General features: G+C 57.2%; 1 protein-coding gene across 4 annotated transcripts in view; it reads right to left on the reverse strand.

The window, feature by feature from the left end:
- Positions 1-11,539: 11,539 nt before the first annotated feature.
- The window catches only part of ATP11A (ATPase phospholipid transporting 11A), a 115,924-nt gene continuing 111,276 nt past the window's right edge, over positions 11,540-16,187 (reverse strand). For 2 of the 4 annotated variants that reach the window (XM_089899341.1, XM_089899338.1), the window contains one exon: positions 11,540-15,874. In XM_089899341.1, the coding sequence (XP_089755467.1) occupies positions 15,782-15,874 (93 nt within the window). In that variant the 3' untranslated portion in view covers positions 11,540-15,781. The remainder of the gene's footprint in view (positions 15,875-16,187) is intronic. The other 2 variants (XM_089899339.1, XM_089899340.1) reach the window with 2 other exon arrangements.

Consider the following 16,187-nt stretch of genomic DNA (forward strand, 5'->3'; position numbering starts at 1 on the left):
GAACGAGCCTGATGACGTCAGACACATCGACCCGAGGGTCACTTTCTTCCTCTTTGGCCTCACTGGGCCCTCGCGCGGGAGGACCACTGTCACCTCCAGTCTCCTTGCACAGGATGAACCTCCAACAGCCGAACATGAGTCTGCAGAGCGAAAAACGGTTTTAAAAGGAAACGCAGCTCACGCAGCCAAAGACATCAGCTGTGTTTCTTTGAACAAAACCCAAATCACCAGACACAGCCTGCAGCAGTGTTTATTCTGAAATGGATGCAGGTCACTCAGAATTCAAGTCATTCTTCTCCAGCGAATTTCTACTGTGCCAACGTGCGGTTAAAGCAGCAGCGATCTTTTAAAACGCCGAAATGGAATAACGCGTGGCGCAAGCAAAAACATTACTTACTTCTGCTGCTTAAGGAAAAGAAAAACCTAGAGTTTCCCCTTGACATTTGGGCTCTTGTTTCAAGGATAAAAAAGCCCCTGGTTCTCCTGGTTTCAATGTCACAGTCGAATGCACTGAACTGGCAAACTTTCAGAGCCACTGCCCCCTGTGCTGGAAACACCTCCAACCCTCCAGGTAAAGAATGCCATCCAAGTGCCAGGACAAACATTCGAGTTTTACTCCTCCAGGGAAAATTTGGTTAAGAAACTCAGACCAAGTCTTTGGGAGGCAATCTTGGATTTAAAGAGACAGCTAGTGACTATATTTCAAACAGAAGCCGTGTGAAATCACCTGCTGGGTAGATGCTCACCGCCAGCAGGTGATCACAGACGACTCCTTTCTGTACTCAGGTTTCTGGCATATTTATGGCTCACTGGCTTAATACCTGGCTGGGCCCCTTCCTTAAGAACAGAGATGTAAATCAGTCAGCTTGGATAAGTTCTGCTTGGGGGTCCCATGGCAGCTGCTCAGCTGCTTTCTCCACTCAGGTGGCTTGTCCTGCTTCCAGCCACACCCCACGGGCAAACCCTCATTAGCCCGGGGAGGAGGCCATCTGGACACACGGAAAAGGCCGCCCGGCTACTCTGGATGACCCTCCTGTTCCCACATCTCCCCCTTCGTGCCCCTCCCTGAAGCCCCTCCCTGGCCACCTGGCCACGCGATGCCAGCCCAGGCCCAGCACCGTGCACAAGCCCACCACTGCCAGCGGCCCCAGGGAGGGGTTCCAATGGGCCGCCTACATGAGAACCACGGCTCGGAGCCTCGACCATCATTCCGGGGGGAAGGGGCTGCCATGGGGCGGGGGACACACAGTTCAGGTCCCAAACCCTCTGGGGCTCCACCAACCCCATACTAACAAGGACAGGTGGCGTTTCCTCCCGTCCCCTCCTCTTCCCACCAAAACCTACAATGCCACTGGGCTCCCAAAGGTACGTCCCTTTGTCTTTATCAACACTGCCTTCGGTCAGTACCTTGTCTGTTTTATCCGTTACCCACACGAGTCTTCGTGTCACTTTTCCAGGCATGTCTTCAGATCCCTGTAACGTTTTATTAAACCCTTTTGCGTGACCCTATGATGAGGGACCTTCCTGGTGACAAGAGACAAGGGAGCCACAACCCACACCGTCTCCTCCGGCAGGACCTCAGCCCTCGGCCCTGGTCCTTGGGTCCTGCTGCGTCTCCCCAAGAAACCCAGGCCAGGCAGGTGCTCGGGAGGGTGAAGACAGACGAGAGACGCTGGGCTGAGCGCACGCACACACCCAGACGCCAAGCACGGTCAGACCGGGGGCTAGGCTTCTGGTGGCTTCAGTCTAGTTTTGACACTTAAAAGTAGGAAGAGAAATTTCCCTAGCTAAAAATAAAACAAAACTCCAAACCCTCTTTTGTCCTCTTTTCTTTTAAATTCTACTCAGAGAATTTCCGACACGAGCAGGCCGATCGTGATCTCAAACCTCCAGAAGGAAGAGAAAAGGCCGGTGTGTCTGCCTCACGTTTGTTTGTCGCCAGTGGCCGTGACGTCCCCCCCCCACCCGCCCACTCCGGGAAAGCCCTTCCCCCAACCCAGCAAGGCACTGCTGTAAGTTCAGCGGCTGCTCAGGCTCAAGACACCAGTGCTGTGCGCGGGCCTCTCACTGTCGTGGCCTCTCCCGTTGCGGAGCACAGGCTCCGGACGCGCAGGCTCAGCGGCCATGGCTCACGGGCCCAGCCGCTCCGCGGTATGTGGGATCTTCCCGGACCGGGGCACGAACCCGCGTCCCCTATATCGGCAGGCGGACTCTCAACCACTGCGCCACCAGGGAAGCCCCCAAAGTTTGCTTTTAACGAGTTTGTTCTGAGAAACAGAAGAAACGTGCTCTTCGTCTGACCCGGCTAGAGGACGGGTGAGCATTCCGCTTCCACAGGACACGGTCCAGGGCTGACCCCCTCCCTGCAGTCAGCCTCCAGCCCCGAGGCTGCTGGTGCCAGGGGCCCAGGAAGGGTGGGGCTTCTGCCTTCCACTGGGAATTTACTTCTCCAGCTGCATGGACAGCAGCATCGCAGAGGTGCTGAAACATCCCTCCAGAGACAGGCCAGGAGACAGGGCGGTTTCTCCAGCTCTGTGCTTCCCACGGTCCAAGGGCGCAGAGGACAAACCCAGACATTAGGCCCAAATGGGCTGTCGTTCCCCTCTGTTCACTTTAAAAATCTCAAGGCTTGTGTAACCACAGCACCAGACCCTGTCGGTGCCTTTCGATGTCCTGTTTCCCACCGAAAAAGCCCTGACAAGCAGCTAGGACAGAGATGACAAGGGCCCACGCCTGGTCTTGGCCTCCGAGCTCCAGGTGTCCTGCACACAGACGAGAACTCGGCCACCGGAGGCTAGACGCGGCCAAGCACGGTGGGGCATCCACCCCAGGGGCTTCCCTGGCTTGCCACCTGCTCAGCTGGCTTTCCCTGCTCACCTGCTTCGTCCCCCTGGGCGCTGAGGGCGCAGACACAGGGCAGCCCCACCCCAGGGAGCTCGCAGCCTGGAAGAGCGGTTTGTTCAGGGACCACAGCCATGGGGCAGCGGGGCTCCGTGGCGCTCACACCCACCGTGCCGTCTAGGGCACCAGGAAGGGGGGTAGGGGCTGTCCAACTCGGTGCCTGGGACGGGCAACCCTCAGGGAGGTGAAATCTCCACTCCGCCCCGCCCTCCCTGCCCCCCAGGCCTGTTTTGTGGGACAAGAGCAGAGCCTTCCCCGCGGGAGTCGGGCCCACTGTGCCCCTTCTCCAGCCCTGAACTCGGAATGAGACACAGACAAGGGAGGAGGAGGAAGTCTGTGAAGATGTCAAGCCCTTCCAGCTCTACTCTGGCGTCCACACCATTACCTTCCTATTTGATTTATTCAGACTTTTGTCTTTGTTTCAACTCGGTAATTTGAATAAAGTTCTTCACTTTCTCAACAGACTGGACGGAATGCCCCCAGGGGTGACTGACACCCACACTTCACCTGACACGTCCCAAAGGTTACCCACCCTGGCGCAGGCGCTGCAGACGGACCCTGGACGGCTCCCTGCTCACCTCCGTGGAGCTGCGGAGGGACTGGTCCTGTGGGCTCCAAAGAGATGCTGGGCGGTTCTGGGGACACCAGGTTTCCTGGGGATCCTGGAGCTGACCGGGGCTGTCCTGATGCTTGAGGAGGCGCTTTAGGAGGGGCCCCTGACCACAAAGTGAAGTGTCCGGCTCCAGATGTCCACGAGTTTCTCAGTAGACACGGAGTGTCCAGAATCCCATTGTGGGCTGCAAGTCCCCAGCCTTCTACGTGGGGAGACCCAGAGGACACAGGACGCAGCCGTCCCCAAGGCGAGGGTACTACGGGCCGGCTCCGCCAGCATGAAGACTCCACACGCAGCCCTGTACACCCTCGGCCAGGTTCAGGGTGTGTGCGTGTGGTCAGCCCAGCATCTCTCGTCTGTCAGGTAAGAGCTTCACCCAGGCCCTCCTGGGCTCAGATGAGGGTGGAATGACTGAACTTGAGAACAAGAGGCTGAGCTTTACGTAGAACAGAACAACAGGACGTCACCTTCCTGTCACTGTTACTGTTACACTTCTAACTTCTTCTCCCAGAGCCTCTTAAAATAGCACCACACCAACTAAGCTGCTGGCCAGATGCTACGAATCCGAATCTGTAACATTCCAGGCCAGTTTATTTCCATCACACAAGTACTCCAGTAACCTTCCTTTCAACTTCAGGTTTTTCGCTGTTTTACAAAAGGTACTTAAATGCCTATGGGCAGAAGGCTCTTCTTTCCAAGTGGCTGTACTTTACTTCTAGTCACCAGGATGCTGCTTCCCAGACAAATGTCCAGTTTTCACAACGGAGCCCCAAACTCAGAAAGAGGGTCTCGTGGAAAGCTGACCTTGGAACGCTGACTACAGTTACCACTGACCTGAGGACCTGAGTTCAACAGAAGCCCAGCAGTGATGGCGGGGGGCGGTGGGGAGTGAAGACCCTCAAATTCAGGAGAAAGACGGGATTTCAAGCTGCATTTCAAGCACAGAAGTCCTGTGTCGCTGAGCTCCGCAAATCCGATCACCTTGACAAGTGAGACTGCCACCCTCCTCTTGTTCCGAGGGTCTCTTGTATGAAGACGGCGCCTCCACCACTCTGGAAAGGGTCTGCCTGAAGCTGTGGCCAGGAGGGTTGTAACCAGGCTTCCGGCGCGTAAGGTCCTCGGCTCTCTAGTCACAGCCTTTCACACAACAGTCCTGGCTGCCAGGACCGCAGGGCAGGACTCCCTCCAGCCCCCGTGGCGGTGGTCTCTCCTGCTGCAGTGGGTCCCAGGAGGCTGGAGCAGAGCTCAGAACTCAGGTCCCCAAACCAGCTTCGGGGCCGGTCATTTCACCGATGATTTGCATATTAGAAGACCCTCCAGCGCAAGGGCTCCTTCCCCAGGGCCCGCGCCCCTCACCTACCTGCCCAGCGGGGTCCGCTGCCGGCCTGGGGCCCTCGGCAGACACTCCAGCACCAGCAGCCCCTGGGGGACGCACTTCTATTTCTGTGGCTTGGCTCTGCCCCTCCCAGCGGTCACACATCCTGGGGTCTCCCACGGCCACCCCACACATCCTGCCTGTGCCTCACGGTCACCTTAACCCCTTCCCCGTGCAGGGCTCGCAGGCGGTCCATTAGGGGCAGGGTGAGCCACGTGGCCCCGGATGGGGACGCTTTCAGTGAAGTTAAGAGGCTGCACCTGCTCCAGAAGAAAGTCTCCTTCAGGACCGGCTCCCGCCCGGCTCTTATTTAAGTGTCTAGCGCTACAGAAAGGCAACAAAGTGTGGTTTTGAAAAACTGGCAGCAATAGTCTCTGGAGTTGAAAGAGCAAACGGCATTATTTCTAAACTGCAGAGCCTACTTTTCTGCGGCCCGGCTGAAAAGCAAAACAGCCAGGCTGGGGCCACGCCACTCCCGCTGCCCGGCCAGGAAGGGCAGAGTCAGGGGCGGACCCACGCCCCAGCCGCCCCTATCACACCTGTCCCGGCACCTCTGGGGGTCTGCAGAGCCTGGAGGTCGGCTCCTCCGCGGAGGGAACCCTGCAGGAGAAGGCCTGGGAGTGACACCTGCCTGGGCGTGCGGGACCCCGGCCCCGGCAGTGGGGAGGGGCGTCTGTGCGCGTGGAGCCCGCGCTCCGGCCCCGCCCGGAGTCCCCAGGGCTCTCAGGGGTCGCACGCTGGGCGGGGGCGGGGGCGGGAGGCGAGCGGAGCCTTCGGGAGCTGACCGAGCGCCCTCCCTCCTCCCTCCTTCCCTTCCCCGGCCCCACTCCCCCCTTCTCCAGCCCCACACACCTGCGCGGCCGTGGGCCCGTCCTCCCCGTATCCGAGGCCTCCACTCGCAGGTGCCCGCGCTGAGGCCGCTCCCCCTCGGCCTGGGGGAGGGGAGAGGGGAGAGGGGAGGGGAGGGAGGGCAGGAGGGCGGTGGGGTGGAGGGCCGGTCAGGCGGCGGCACGAGAGTGGCGGGGGGCAGGGGAAGGAGGAGGGAGGAGGGTCTGGAGTAAAGGGAGCGGTGGGGGAGGGGACAGCGCGGAGGGAGCGGAGCCGAGTGGGCGGGGCCGGGAGGACACGGGGAGGGGAGGAGGGGGGAGGAGCCTCCGAGCCCCGCCCCGCCCCTCCCCCCGCGTGTTCGCACGCTCGCCCCACGGGCCCCAGTCGCTGCCCATGGGTCGAGATGGGCGTCGCCCGCGACCTGCTCGGACCGGGCTCTGGGTTTGCGGATCCCAGGGCAGGAAGTGGTTCTGGATGAGCCGGCCGCGGGGTTCCCCGACCCTGCGGCAGCGTTTGCAAGGAAAAGGAAGGCGCCCGCCTTTTCTCTCTTGGGTCTTCCAGAGTTCAGGGCACACACAAGTTCCCGAGTGGAACTCAGAAAATCGAGGTGCACAGAAGGACTGAAGCATCCCAAATGTTGACCTGGGTATAAACGTTATTTTAGTTGGGGCTTTAAAACGTCTGCATTTCGTGGGTCACGGTGGGAAATGTGAGTAAAAGAAGCGCGGGCTTCTGCCACGAAGGTGGCCAACATGAACCCCAAAGGCTCTAGGGCGCCCCTGGGGAGGCGGGACGGCGCCTCTGAAGGGCTTTCCCCTCAAAGTGCGGTTCCCGCGGCCACGCAGCATCGCCTTGCAAGTCCGCGTGCACTTCCCCGGCGTCCCGGAGCCCAGGCGGAGGCTGGGGCGCCGGGCTGGGCAGGCAGGCTCTCCCCCTACGGGATGGGTGCGGGGGAGGGCAGGGCTCCTGGGTGGACAGGACACCAGCTCCTTCACGGGCGCAGCGGCGGCCGCTGCAGAAGGAGGGTGGCCTGAGGGGACAGGACGGTAAAGGCAGGGAACTCCCCCAGCTGGATGGTTTCCTCCACAGAAGTGGGGTGGAGGGGTCCACTGTTAACGCCCCCAAGAACCTGCCAGGGTTGGAGACAGGTGCCGCTTCTCAAAGGGCCTGGAGACCAGTCAGGTGTGCCAGTGTGGGGTCCTGAACTGTTAAGACCACGTCCCTCTTTCCCATGACACACCGAGGACTTGGGTCACGGGGATGCCCTCCCAGAGGCTGTTTGAGTATCACTTACCGGAGGCGTGAAAGTCCAAAGAGAGGCAGCCTGGCGGCGAGCACGCCCGGGAGGGGTTCTCTACAGAGACGTGCGAACAGACAGCACCGCTGGTGCGGAAACGAGCGGAAGCAGTCGCTGACCCGCTCGACCCCGGTCAGGGGATCTGCAGGCTCAGATCCCACGGCCGGGCAGCACGGACTCCGACCTGAAGCCCAGCTGCCCCAAGGCGGGCGTCCCACGAAGGGTCCTGGGTCCCCTTCTCAGTCGCCCGCACCCGGAAACAGGCCAGCGAGCCCGGGGCCCCTTTCCTTCCCCGTGAAGGCTTTCTGCCTCGGGATGTGGTGAGCGACATGGGGAGGACACAGGACACGGGGGACAACGCCCCAAGACCCCTGTGCTCTTAGAAATGGTCAGGGCTCATTAAAGTCGCCGTAACTCAGGGGGAGCGAATCCCCAGAACAAAAGCCCGGCGGGCGCCCTGCTGGCGGCGGCCTTTGGGGCCTAGTGAGCCCTTTGTGCCGACTCTCCCGGCTTTCCAGGCCCCGAGGCCCCGGGGAAGCACAAGGAAATTAGCATCACAAATGGAGTTCTAGAAAGAGCCCCGAGGAGCTGAGCTTTAAGGGACAGCTCGCCTGAGGAGCCTCCGCTCCCGCGGGGTCGGCCCCCAGGGTGAGGCAGAGCAGGGCCTCCGGGCAGGCAGGGCCGTGGCCCCGTGGGCTCCCCGGAGGCGGGGCTCGCGGCCTGGACCCTGCGCAGCTCGGGCGTGCGGGCGCCCGGCAGGTGTGAGGGCCGTCCTGGGACGGCGTCCCCGCTGGGTCACTGCTGATGGCCGCTCGGGGAGTTTGGAACTTTGCCGCTTGAGATTAAATCCTTTGTGGAAAGCGTTGCTCCCACAGAGAAGTTTGTGTTAAAGGCAGTAGTAACACCCGAGCGGGGAGAACCGCCCCGCTCTCTGGAAGCCTGGTGTCCCCTGGGACACGCGGGAGGCCAGGTACGGGACCCGGTCCTCTGCAGTCCTGAGGAGCCCTGAGGGGCCATCCCTCTGGGGGGCTGAGGGGCTGCCTACCCCATCGCTAGGGCGTCGGGGCCCCAACCGCGGGGAGGACCAGCGGGCCCCCAGTCGGCAGCATCCTGGCCCCGACCCTCCCTCCCCCCGCTCCTCCTGAGCTGAGGCGCCTCCGGCCCGGGGCCCCAGCTCTGCTGCGGCCCGGCGGGGCGGGCAGGCCCCAGGCCCCGCGCTGGCTGCTGCGCTGGGCGGCTCCCGTGGGACGAATCAGTCGGGCTGTGAACACCGGCGCGGTGCGGGCAGGACCCCCAGGACCTGCTGGGCCCACGGTGGTCACGGGCTTGCACCCCAAGGTGGACAACGTGGAGGCCGCAGTGAGTTAGCAGCTCCGGGTGAGGGGAGGCAGCTGAGCTCTGCCCTCAACCCCCCCCCCCGCCCTCTGCTGCTCCCTCCCCACGCGCATCCCAAGGGTACAGCCTCCGTGGTCGCCCCGAGTGCCCTGCCACGGATCCCCCCAAACAGACTGATGGGTTGAATTGTGTCTCCCCAGAAAGGTATGTTGAGATCCTAACCCCTGGCACTTTAGAATGTGACCTTATTTGGAAATAAGGTCTTTACAGACACAACTAATGTAAAATAAGGTCATCAGCGTGGGCCCCTAACTCAATGTGACGGACATCCTTATAAAGATGGGACGTCGGGATACAGACAGGCACAGGGGAACGCCTGCCTGATGGAAGCAGGGACAGGGTCTCCAGGAGCCCCAGGAGCAGACCCTCCCTCCCAGCCCCGAGGGAGCCAGCCTGATCTCAGACTTCTGCTTTGGGGACTGAGGGACAGTCAGTTCCTGTGTTTGAGCCGTGGGCCACCACAGCCCCAGGGAACGGGAGACACATTTTCTTCCAAGTGGCTTTACTGTGCTTCCTGGTGATTCTTTGACACTGCGCTGTCCCCATGGAGTGACCTCCTCTTAACTATTGTAAGACGACCTGCAAGTGCCACAGCAACAGCCAGTCTTCAGGTTTCACACATTCAGTGTCACTAGTCTGTATTTTAGCCTTCATGCCCCTAACAACACATATATTTTCTGCTCAGCTAGTTTATAAGGACTTGGGAACTGTAATCCTTCATAAACAAGACAAAGTCTTAGCTAATTAAAGCACCATGTTTATTTTGATACTTGGCTTTTATTTTGAGACTTTACAGGAGGTCTTTTTAAAATTCTAAAGGTACTGAAACTGAGTCTCAGAGGAAATTTTATTAATTATTTTACAACCCTCTCTCTCTCTTTGGATCTTGTAAAAACCAAGTGAATACGAGCACTGATGAGTGAATTTTTTCAAATTATGATGTTGTGTAACTATTTTTTGAAATTAATTTATTTACTTTTGGCTGCATTGGGTCTTCGTTGCTGTGTGCGGTCTTTCTCTAGTTGCAGCGAGCGGGGGCTACTCTTCGTTGCGGTGCGCAGGCTCAGTAGTTGTGGCGCACGGGCTTAGTTGCTCCGTGGTATGTGGATCTTCCCGGACCAGGGCTCGAACCCGTGTCCCCTGCATTGGCAGGCGGATTATTAACAACTGAGCCACTAGGGAAGTCCCTGTATAACTAATTTTAAAGGATAATAATACTCTTAATAAGTAATACAGCTAGTAATCCATATTTCTCATTAAAGTTTTAACAAATAAATTGGGACAGGGTCTGTCATAGGCCCCTCAGGTACAAGGCACAGCCCTTCTCATGGTTTCTGGGGTGTTATGAGTTCTCATGCCTTGCAGATGGGTCAGTGGAGCACACGACACGATGTAACGAAGACACGGGGGCCTTGAAGAATGTGCTGTGTGGGGCATTAAGGGTAAATTTCTCTGGGTGTCAAGTGCTGACTCAAGATCGCCTTTAGACATGACACCTGTCCACTAGTTGTGGGGTTTGATGTCTTAAGAAATTCTTCATCCGATTAAAGATGCTGCATCTCTCGATTTCTGCTGGGCCTCCGTCAGGCTTGATTAGGACTAATGTACCTCGATGAGGAATTAGAAGATTGCTAATTAAATGCTCCTGAATTATTCGAACGGCCTGAATAATAAAAATGTACAAAGGGGTGAGCATTTTCTGTGGGGAAGTTAATACGATGATACAGTTTTAGTGGTATCCCCTTAGTGCAAGAAAGGAGTTGAGAAAGTATGTGTTTCTAAGATCTTTCCATGAAAGAGGAAGCTTACTAACGTGGGTGTTGATCAAGCTGGGATACGACCCAGTAGAATAAAGGGCTGTGTTCACGGGAACACAGGCGCGCAGGCTGGCTGTTCACACCGCAGAGCCTCAGGCGAGGGTGCCCTCGCTCGCTCGCTCTGAAAGGCGAGCACGCTCCTCCCAGCTGCCGAGGTTAGCGTGGTCACACGTTTGGGTCACCTGAGGCAGGTGTGGACACCAGACCACAGCAACCAGCAGCCCCGGGGCTCCGACTCACCTGCGGCATCTGCTTCCTGTCGCGTCTGTGGCTGTGTTGGCTGCTGGCGTTTGGTCTGACAGCCAAGGTCACCCACTCAGGGTGAGTTACTCGCCCCGGCTGTGTGCTTGTTTCATGGTGTTTGGGAGCCGGGAAAAAAGCCCCCAGTTTAGAACTATGCCCGGTGAAGCCAGAGGCCTGAGCCGGTCCCTCCCAGGGAGCCAGTCGGCCCTGAAGGGGCAGTCCTGCCCCAGCCCAGGGAGGCCCTCTCTCAGGACCCTCGACCTGGCTCCATCCTGGTCCCCTAATCCCAGGAATGAGACCTGGTGCGAGGATGTGTGGAGTTTTCTGAGGTTGAAGCTTTCAGAGGAGACAGGGAGCTTGGTGCTGGTGGGAGCAGTGGCCAGGGGCTGGGGAGGCCAGGGCTGGTGGGCCAGGAACCTGAGCAACCCGCCCTCCCTCCGACTGCCCACGAACCTGTGGGACCCGGGGCCCGGACAAGAGCGGGGAGGAGAGCCTGGAGGGAAAGGGGAGGAATCCAGATGGAGAGGGGTCTCAGGCGGAGGGTCAGGGAGCAGCTGGAGGGGGATGGGCAGGATCCCAGCGTTAGGAAATCCGACACTGAGCTTCCTGTTCTGCGCCCCTCGGCCTCGGTGAGGCACCCGGTCCCACATGTTCCCAGGGCACCAGCTCCCACAGTGCCGTCCACTTCATCCCAAACAGAGACACTCCCTTTGAGAGTGTTTACCCGGCAGCTCCTCTTAGCAGAAAGTTAAGACCAACTTCTATGATCTTTTTAATTTGTAAAGAAATGAATCCAGACCTTTCTTCTTCTTTATTGCAAGCAGATTCAGGTCTCCTGCTTAGATAATCTGCAGAAAAGTCCAATCATAATTCGTATTATGAAGATATGCTTTATCTACAGAAATAAAAGTTAAAAACAGTAGCATACAAAATAAATTCGACAGAAATGTAAGATTTGGTTTAATAACTAATTATCAATTAAACGTTACCGTTTGGAGGCTGATTTATTATCTTAGGCGCACCTGCTATAGTCAACGATGACAACACCTAGAGATAACTTTCGTGTTAAATACATTTCTGAAGATTCTCTTTTATTACATTACATGATGAACGGACATTTTAAACAGCAATGCAGACACACATTATAACTTTAAGTCAGAGACAATATACACATATGAAAATTCTGTATATTCCGATAAGGTAAAAAATAAAGCTATATAAACTGATCTTTAGATTTTTTTCTGCAAAAGTAGAATCACACTTTAATAATACTCTGACACATCTTCATTAAAGCTTTGTTTATAGACAATCAGAATGATTCTCAGCCCCATTCACCTACCCTCTAACTAAAAAAAAAAAGAAAAAAAAAAAGGATGCGTTTGCCAGCTGACATTTTTCCTGTTTTTAAAGTTACAAATGGGAAACTTCCAAAAGAAAGTGCATAGCAAGCTGTTACGCTGAGTTGTCAAATAAATACCATTAATTTTAAGATAAAGCAGAAGTGGTTGTATTACGTCATTAATAGTGCAAAACAGATGAACTCAGTGGTTTTAAAGAAAGAGGCCGGAAACTTCCCTTAGGTTTTGCCCTGAACTTCTGGTTGACGCCCGTGAACTTAGGAATAGTTACACAGCTTGTGCGAGGCAGTTCTGTAGTTAAAGCTGCAAAGTCTCACCAGGCCAAACTATGCTTCTATAAACCTGCTACTGCAGAAGGTGGCGCTCCTGGGCTCCTCCCGTGGCCCGGAACTGCCACCAGTGGGTCTCACGGGGCCACGGCCCCCCCCAGGGGAGGGGGGCGCAGGTCATTTGGTCTGCCTTCACCCCATGGAATCAAGGGCACAGGAATGGGCTGATTTGGGTTCTAACAGGAGTTGCCAAGAGAGGGTCTTTACTCCCAGCTCCGGACACAGGGACGCTGCAGCTGGGAGGGTCCGAGGGCTGCTGGCAGCCACCTGTCCTGAGGGTGGAGCTCAGAGGCCCCCGCAGGGTCCCCTTAGGACGTGGGATGTGTGTGCACCTGCGGCTTCGGGTGGCCGGGAGCTGAAAGCAGGACCACGGAGGTGGCCGGAGCAACACGGCCTACAGACAGCTTGCTTTGGGGGATGGCGTGTGGGTCAGGAACCAGACATCTGGACCAGCGGGGGAAATGTTAATAAGTGATTAACGTGCAGCTGTAAGATTTTCAAAACTAAATTACTTGCTTTAAGGTTAGTGTAAGGCAAGTAAGTACTGCCCACTGTCAGGTGGGAATCTCATTGTCTTGTCCGAAATGTCACTTCGGTGGGTTCTTCTGTCCCTCCTTTGACTTCACTTTTGATCTCATGCCCCTCGCCTATTTCAAATTATCAGGCACAGTCACTTAATAATTTCCCAAACAATTTTAAGAAGACTTTTTGGAGCATGTAAAGGTCAGTAACTTTCATAAGGAAACTTGACTTATCCGAGGTAAATGGTAACCATCTCAATACAGGCAAAAAGAGGACACGGGACCGTCAAGAAGCTATTTTAAGGCTGAAGGATAGAAATTAAAAACCAAATAAAAAGCAGATGAAATGGCAATGAACTGTGAAGAGAGAGCATAGCAAATTATCATACTCCAAATATGCCTTTTAGCTACTCACTACCGCCAGAAACACCAAAAATAAACAGGCGTAGAGAATAAAATCAAATCTGAAATTCACATTCATCAGATATTGAGACATTCAGCCAAAATGTTCATCAGAATTCAAATATAAAGTGGCCAAAATGTCATCAACTTAAAAAATAAAAGCTTTAAAAACATACTTTAAAAATTAGATATGATACATTAACAAATAAAACAGCTATGAAAATACTTCAGTGCAAAGGGAATTTTAAGATTTCTAAAAAAATACATTACAAACAATTTGTTAACTAAACGTACAGAGAATCTGTCCCCCACATGTATTACATTTATACCCATTTTAGGTTCTTAAAAACGACTGTAAAAATGCACACACCATTGTTTGCAGGGTCTAGTGTGGACCACACACTGGACGTGGAGCGTGAGTGACGGGGGCGGGGCGGAGGCTGGAGGACCCTCAGACAGACACGCCCTCCCATCCCCGTCTCACTGGAGGCCCCACGTCCATCATCCTAGTCTTTGGTATGTTTATACTTCACCTGCTTCACCCCGACTACCTGTGTACGCTTGTTCTTGCTGTTAACTCATCCCCTCGTTTAAACAAATAGTTTATAGGTGAACATTATACAATCAAACTGAAACTTGAACTTCCCGAAACCCCTAATGTCGAGCATCTCGGAAGTAGACTCAGTGTTCACTCCCCAACTGACATCCCTAAATCCCACCCATACATCCAGCGGGGGCAATGTTTAGCTTTTGGGTGACCCTTTCCTAAAAAGCCATTGGTTTTACCCTCTGAATCTCAAACTGAAATGTCTTCTTTACGGACTATTAAGGCTATGTCGAACGGGTTATTTCCAGAAATAAGATACTGGTACAGGAACGTCACAGGGAGTTTACAGCTCAGCTGCCTTCTGACGGTTCACCCCCACACGGAGACAACGGATAGGACCCCCGACAGAGCAGGGTTAGGTCAGAGCCAGCGTGTGGCGGCGAGGGCTGCGATATTGCTTTTCAGGTCGCCCAGGCCACCTTGTCAGACCTGTGGGCCTGACACAGATCTGGGGGACAACACCGCCGGGAGACCGACCACTCTTAATGGGGGCCTAAGCACCACACCAGAGGCCGGCCTCCGGCACCCAGACCCCACCCTTCCCCTCAGCCCCCAAAACGGGCATTTCGCAGCAAGGGCACCCCGGTGAGCCGCATCCTCGGGAGCGGGAAGATGAATTGCCCGGAACCTGTGCCGGAAGCTTTACTGGATAGGTTCCCCTCTTCGCATAGGCAGCTGGGGGGAGGCAGGAGGCGGTGCCGAAGCACGCAGGCCCCAGCCCCGCGGAGGAAGGAACGTGGGACCAGACACGTCCACGGTCAGCCTCGCTACCGCAGGTCCCGGTGCCAGCAGCGGACGGATGGGAGGGAGGGGTGCCGGTCCTGAGGTGTCCCTGGGCTGGTTCCGAAAGCAGAGATTTTGGGGCCCGGGAGGAGGGGCCAGACCCGACCCCGCTTGCAAGGCTCAGCTGCGCTTCCCAAGAGGTCGAGGTGCGGCCTCACCCGGGTGGGGGCGCGATCCTCCCAGATCCTGCTCCCACGGGGTGCACCGAGGGCTCGCGTGCGTCCTGCCTGGTCGCCACCCGGAGACGCCTGTCCTGCCCCCTTCACCGTGCGGCTCTTAGCGGCTGGACCCGTGATCCATGCATCCGGTCTCCCCTCGGGCCACGGGAGCGGGGTCTGTAGCCGGGTGGGGACGCGGGGAGTGGGAGAGGCTGAGCTGGAGGGGGGCCTGGCGCCCCCCGCCCTCCCAGGGTGCTGCCCAGGGCTGGGGTCTACAGAGAGGCAAGGGGATGACTCCCGAGAGGTGGTCCTGACACCAAGCACGTGGTCTGTCGGGAACAGAAAGGACAGAGTCAGTGCCGGGACCCCCGCGAGAATCCCATCGAGCACCCGTCGTCTGACCCGACGCCCCGACGTGGCCGCCGCCCTCGCTGCCCCGGCCTGGGCTCCCCTGAACACAGCTGGACCAGACACGGAGGAGGCATGTGGACCGTCCCGGCTGCGATCGTGTCCCCTTCTCGGGCCCACCGTCCCGCAGAAGACGCGTGAAAACACGAAGCCCCTCCCTGGATCCGGACTGGCTGCAGTTTCTCTAATGGGGATGCTGACCTCGCCCTACCCAGCGCCCCCAGAGGCATCTCCCCTACCCGGCCCACGCGTGTGTTCCGATCGAACGGGCAGGGAGGGGAGGGGCAGCCAGGCGGGAGACACCTGCTCTGGACACTGAAGGCGCTGCTGGACACCTGCCCCGGCCAAGGCTCGGGCCGCTCACTCCAGATCCCCTTTTTTACTTCGAAAGGTGGTCTTTCCTGATGGACCTTTCAGGTGAAGCCATTCCCACCACCACGGATGAGAATGAATGAACTGTGCTCTGGACGCCGAACACCGGACATGTGTGGGGCGATGTCCACCTGGCATGTGCGCTGCACAGGTGTGCAGGCGTGTGCGTGTGTGTGCACGGCACACAGCCCACGCGGCCGGCCTCTTGGGTGGGCCACTTACCTGGGATGGAACCCACGTGTGTAAAAGCCTTTCTTTGTGACCACGAACCTAACAGACACAGCACAGCACGCAAAACTTTGGAGGAAAACCGCGCAGTCAGCAAGAGCACAGCACACCGGGCTGCCCGCGGGCGGCCGTTACCTATCCACCAGCTACTTGCGCCTCGGCCGCGGCTCGGGGTCCATCAGGAGAGGCCGGTCAGGGCTTGGCGCGGCGTCGGCCGGGGCTCGGCGGCTCGAGCTCCTCTGCAAGGCGAGGACAGACACTGAGCCCGCGGAGGGGAGGCCGGGCCACCGGGGAGGCTGCTGCCCAGAGTGGGGCGTTGGCTAAGGGCCTTGCCCACTCCCCGAGACCACCCCGGCACGGCTGGGCTCCCCAAGCGGGCACCCGGCCCCAAGGGAGGAGCTCTGTGCCTGTCCCTCTAGCCCGCTCTGTGTGCCTGCCTGTCCCTCTTTCCCTCTCTGTGTGCCTGTCCCTCTGTCCTCTGTCAACCTGCCTGTCACTCTCTGTGTGCCTGCCCGACCCCGTCCCTCGGCCCTGTCTCTGGTCAAACAGAGG

This window comes from Delphinapterus leucas, chromosome 18 (assembly GCF_059928025.1).
Source record: "Delphinapterus leucas isolate spDelLeu-1000000601 "Yukka" chromosome 18, BTC_Dleu_Yukka2, whole genome shotgun sequence".
Lineage (NCBI taxonomy): Eukaryota > Metazoa > Chordata > Mammalia > Artiodactyla > Monodontidae > Delphinapterus > Delphinapterus leucas.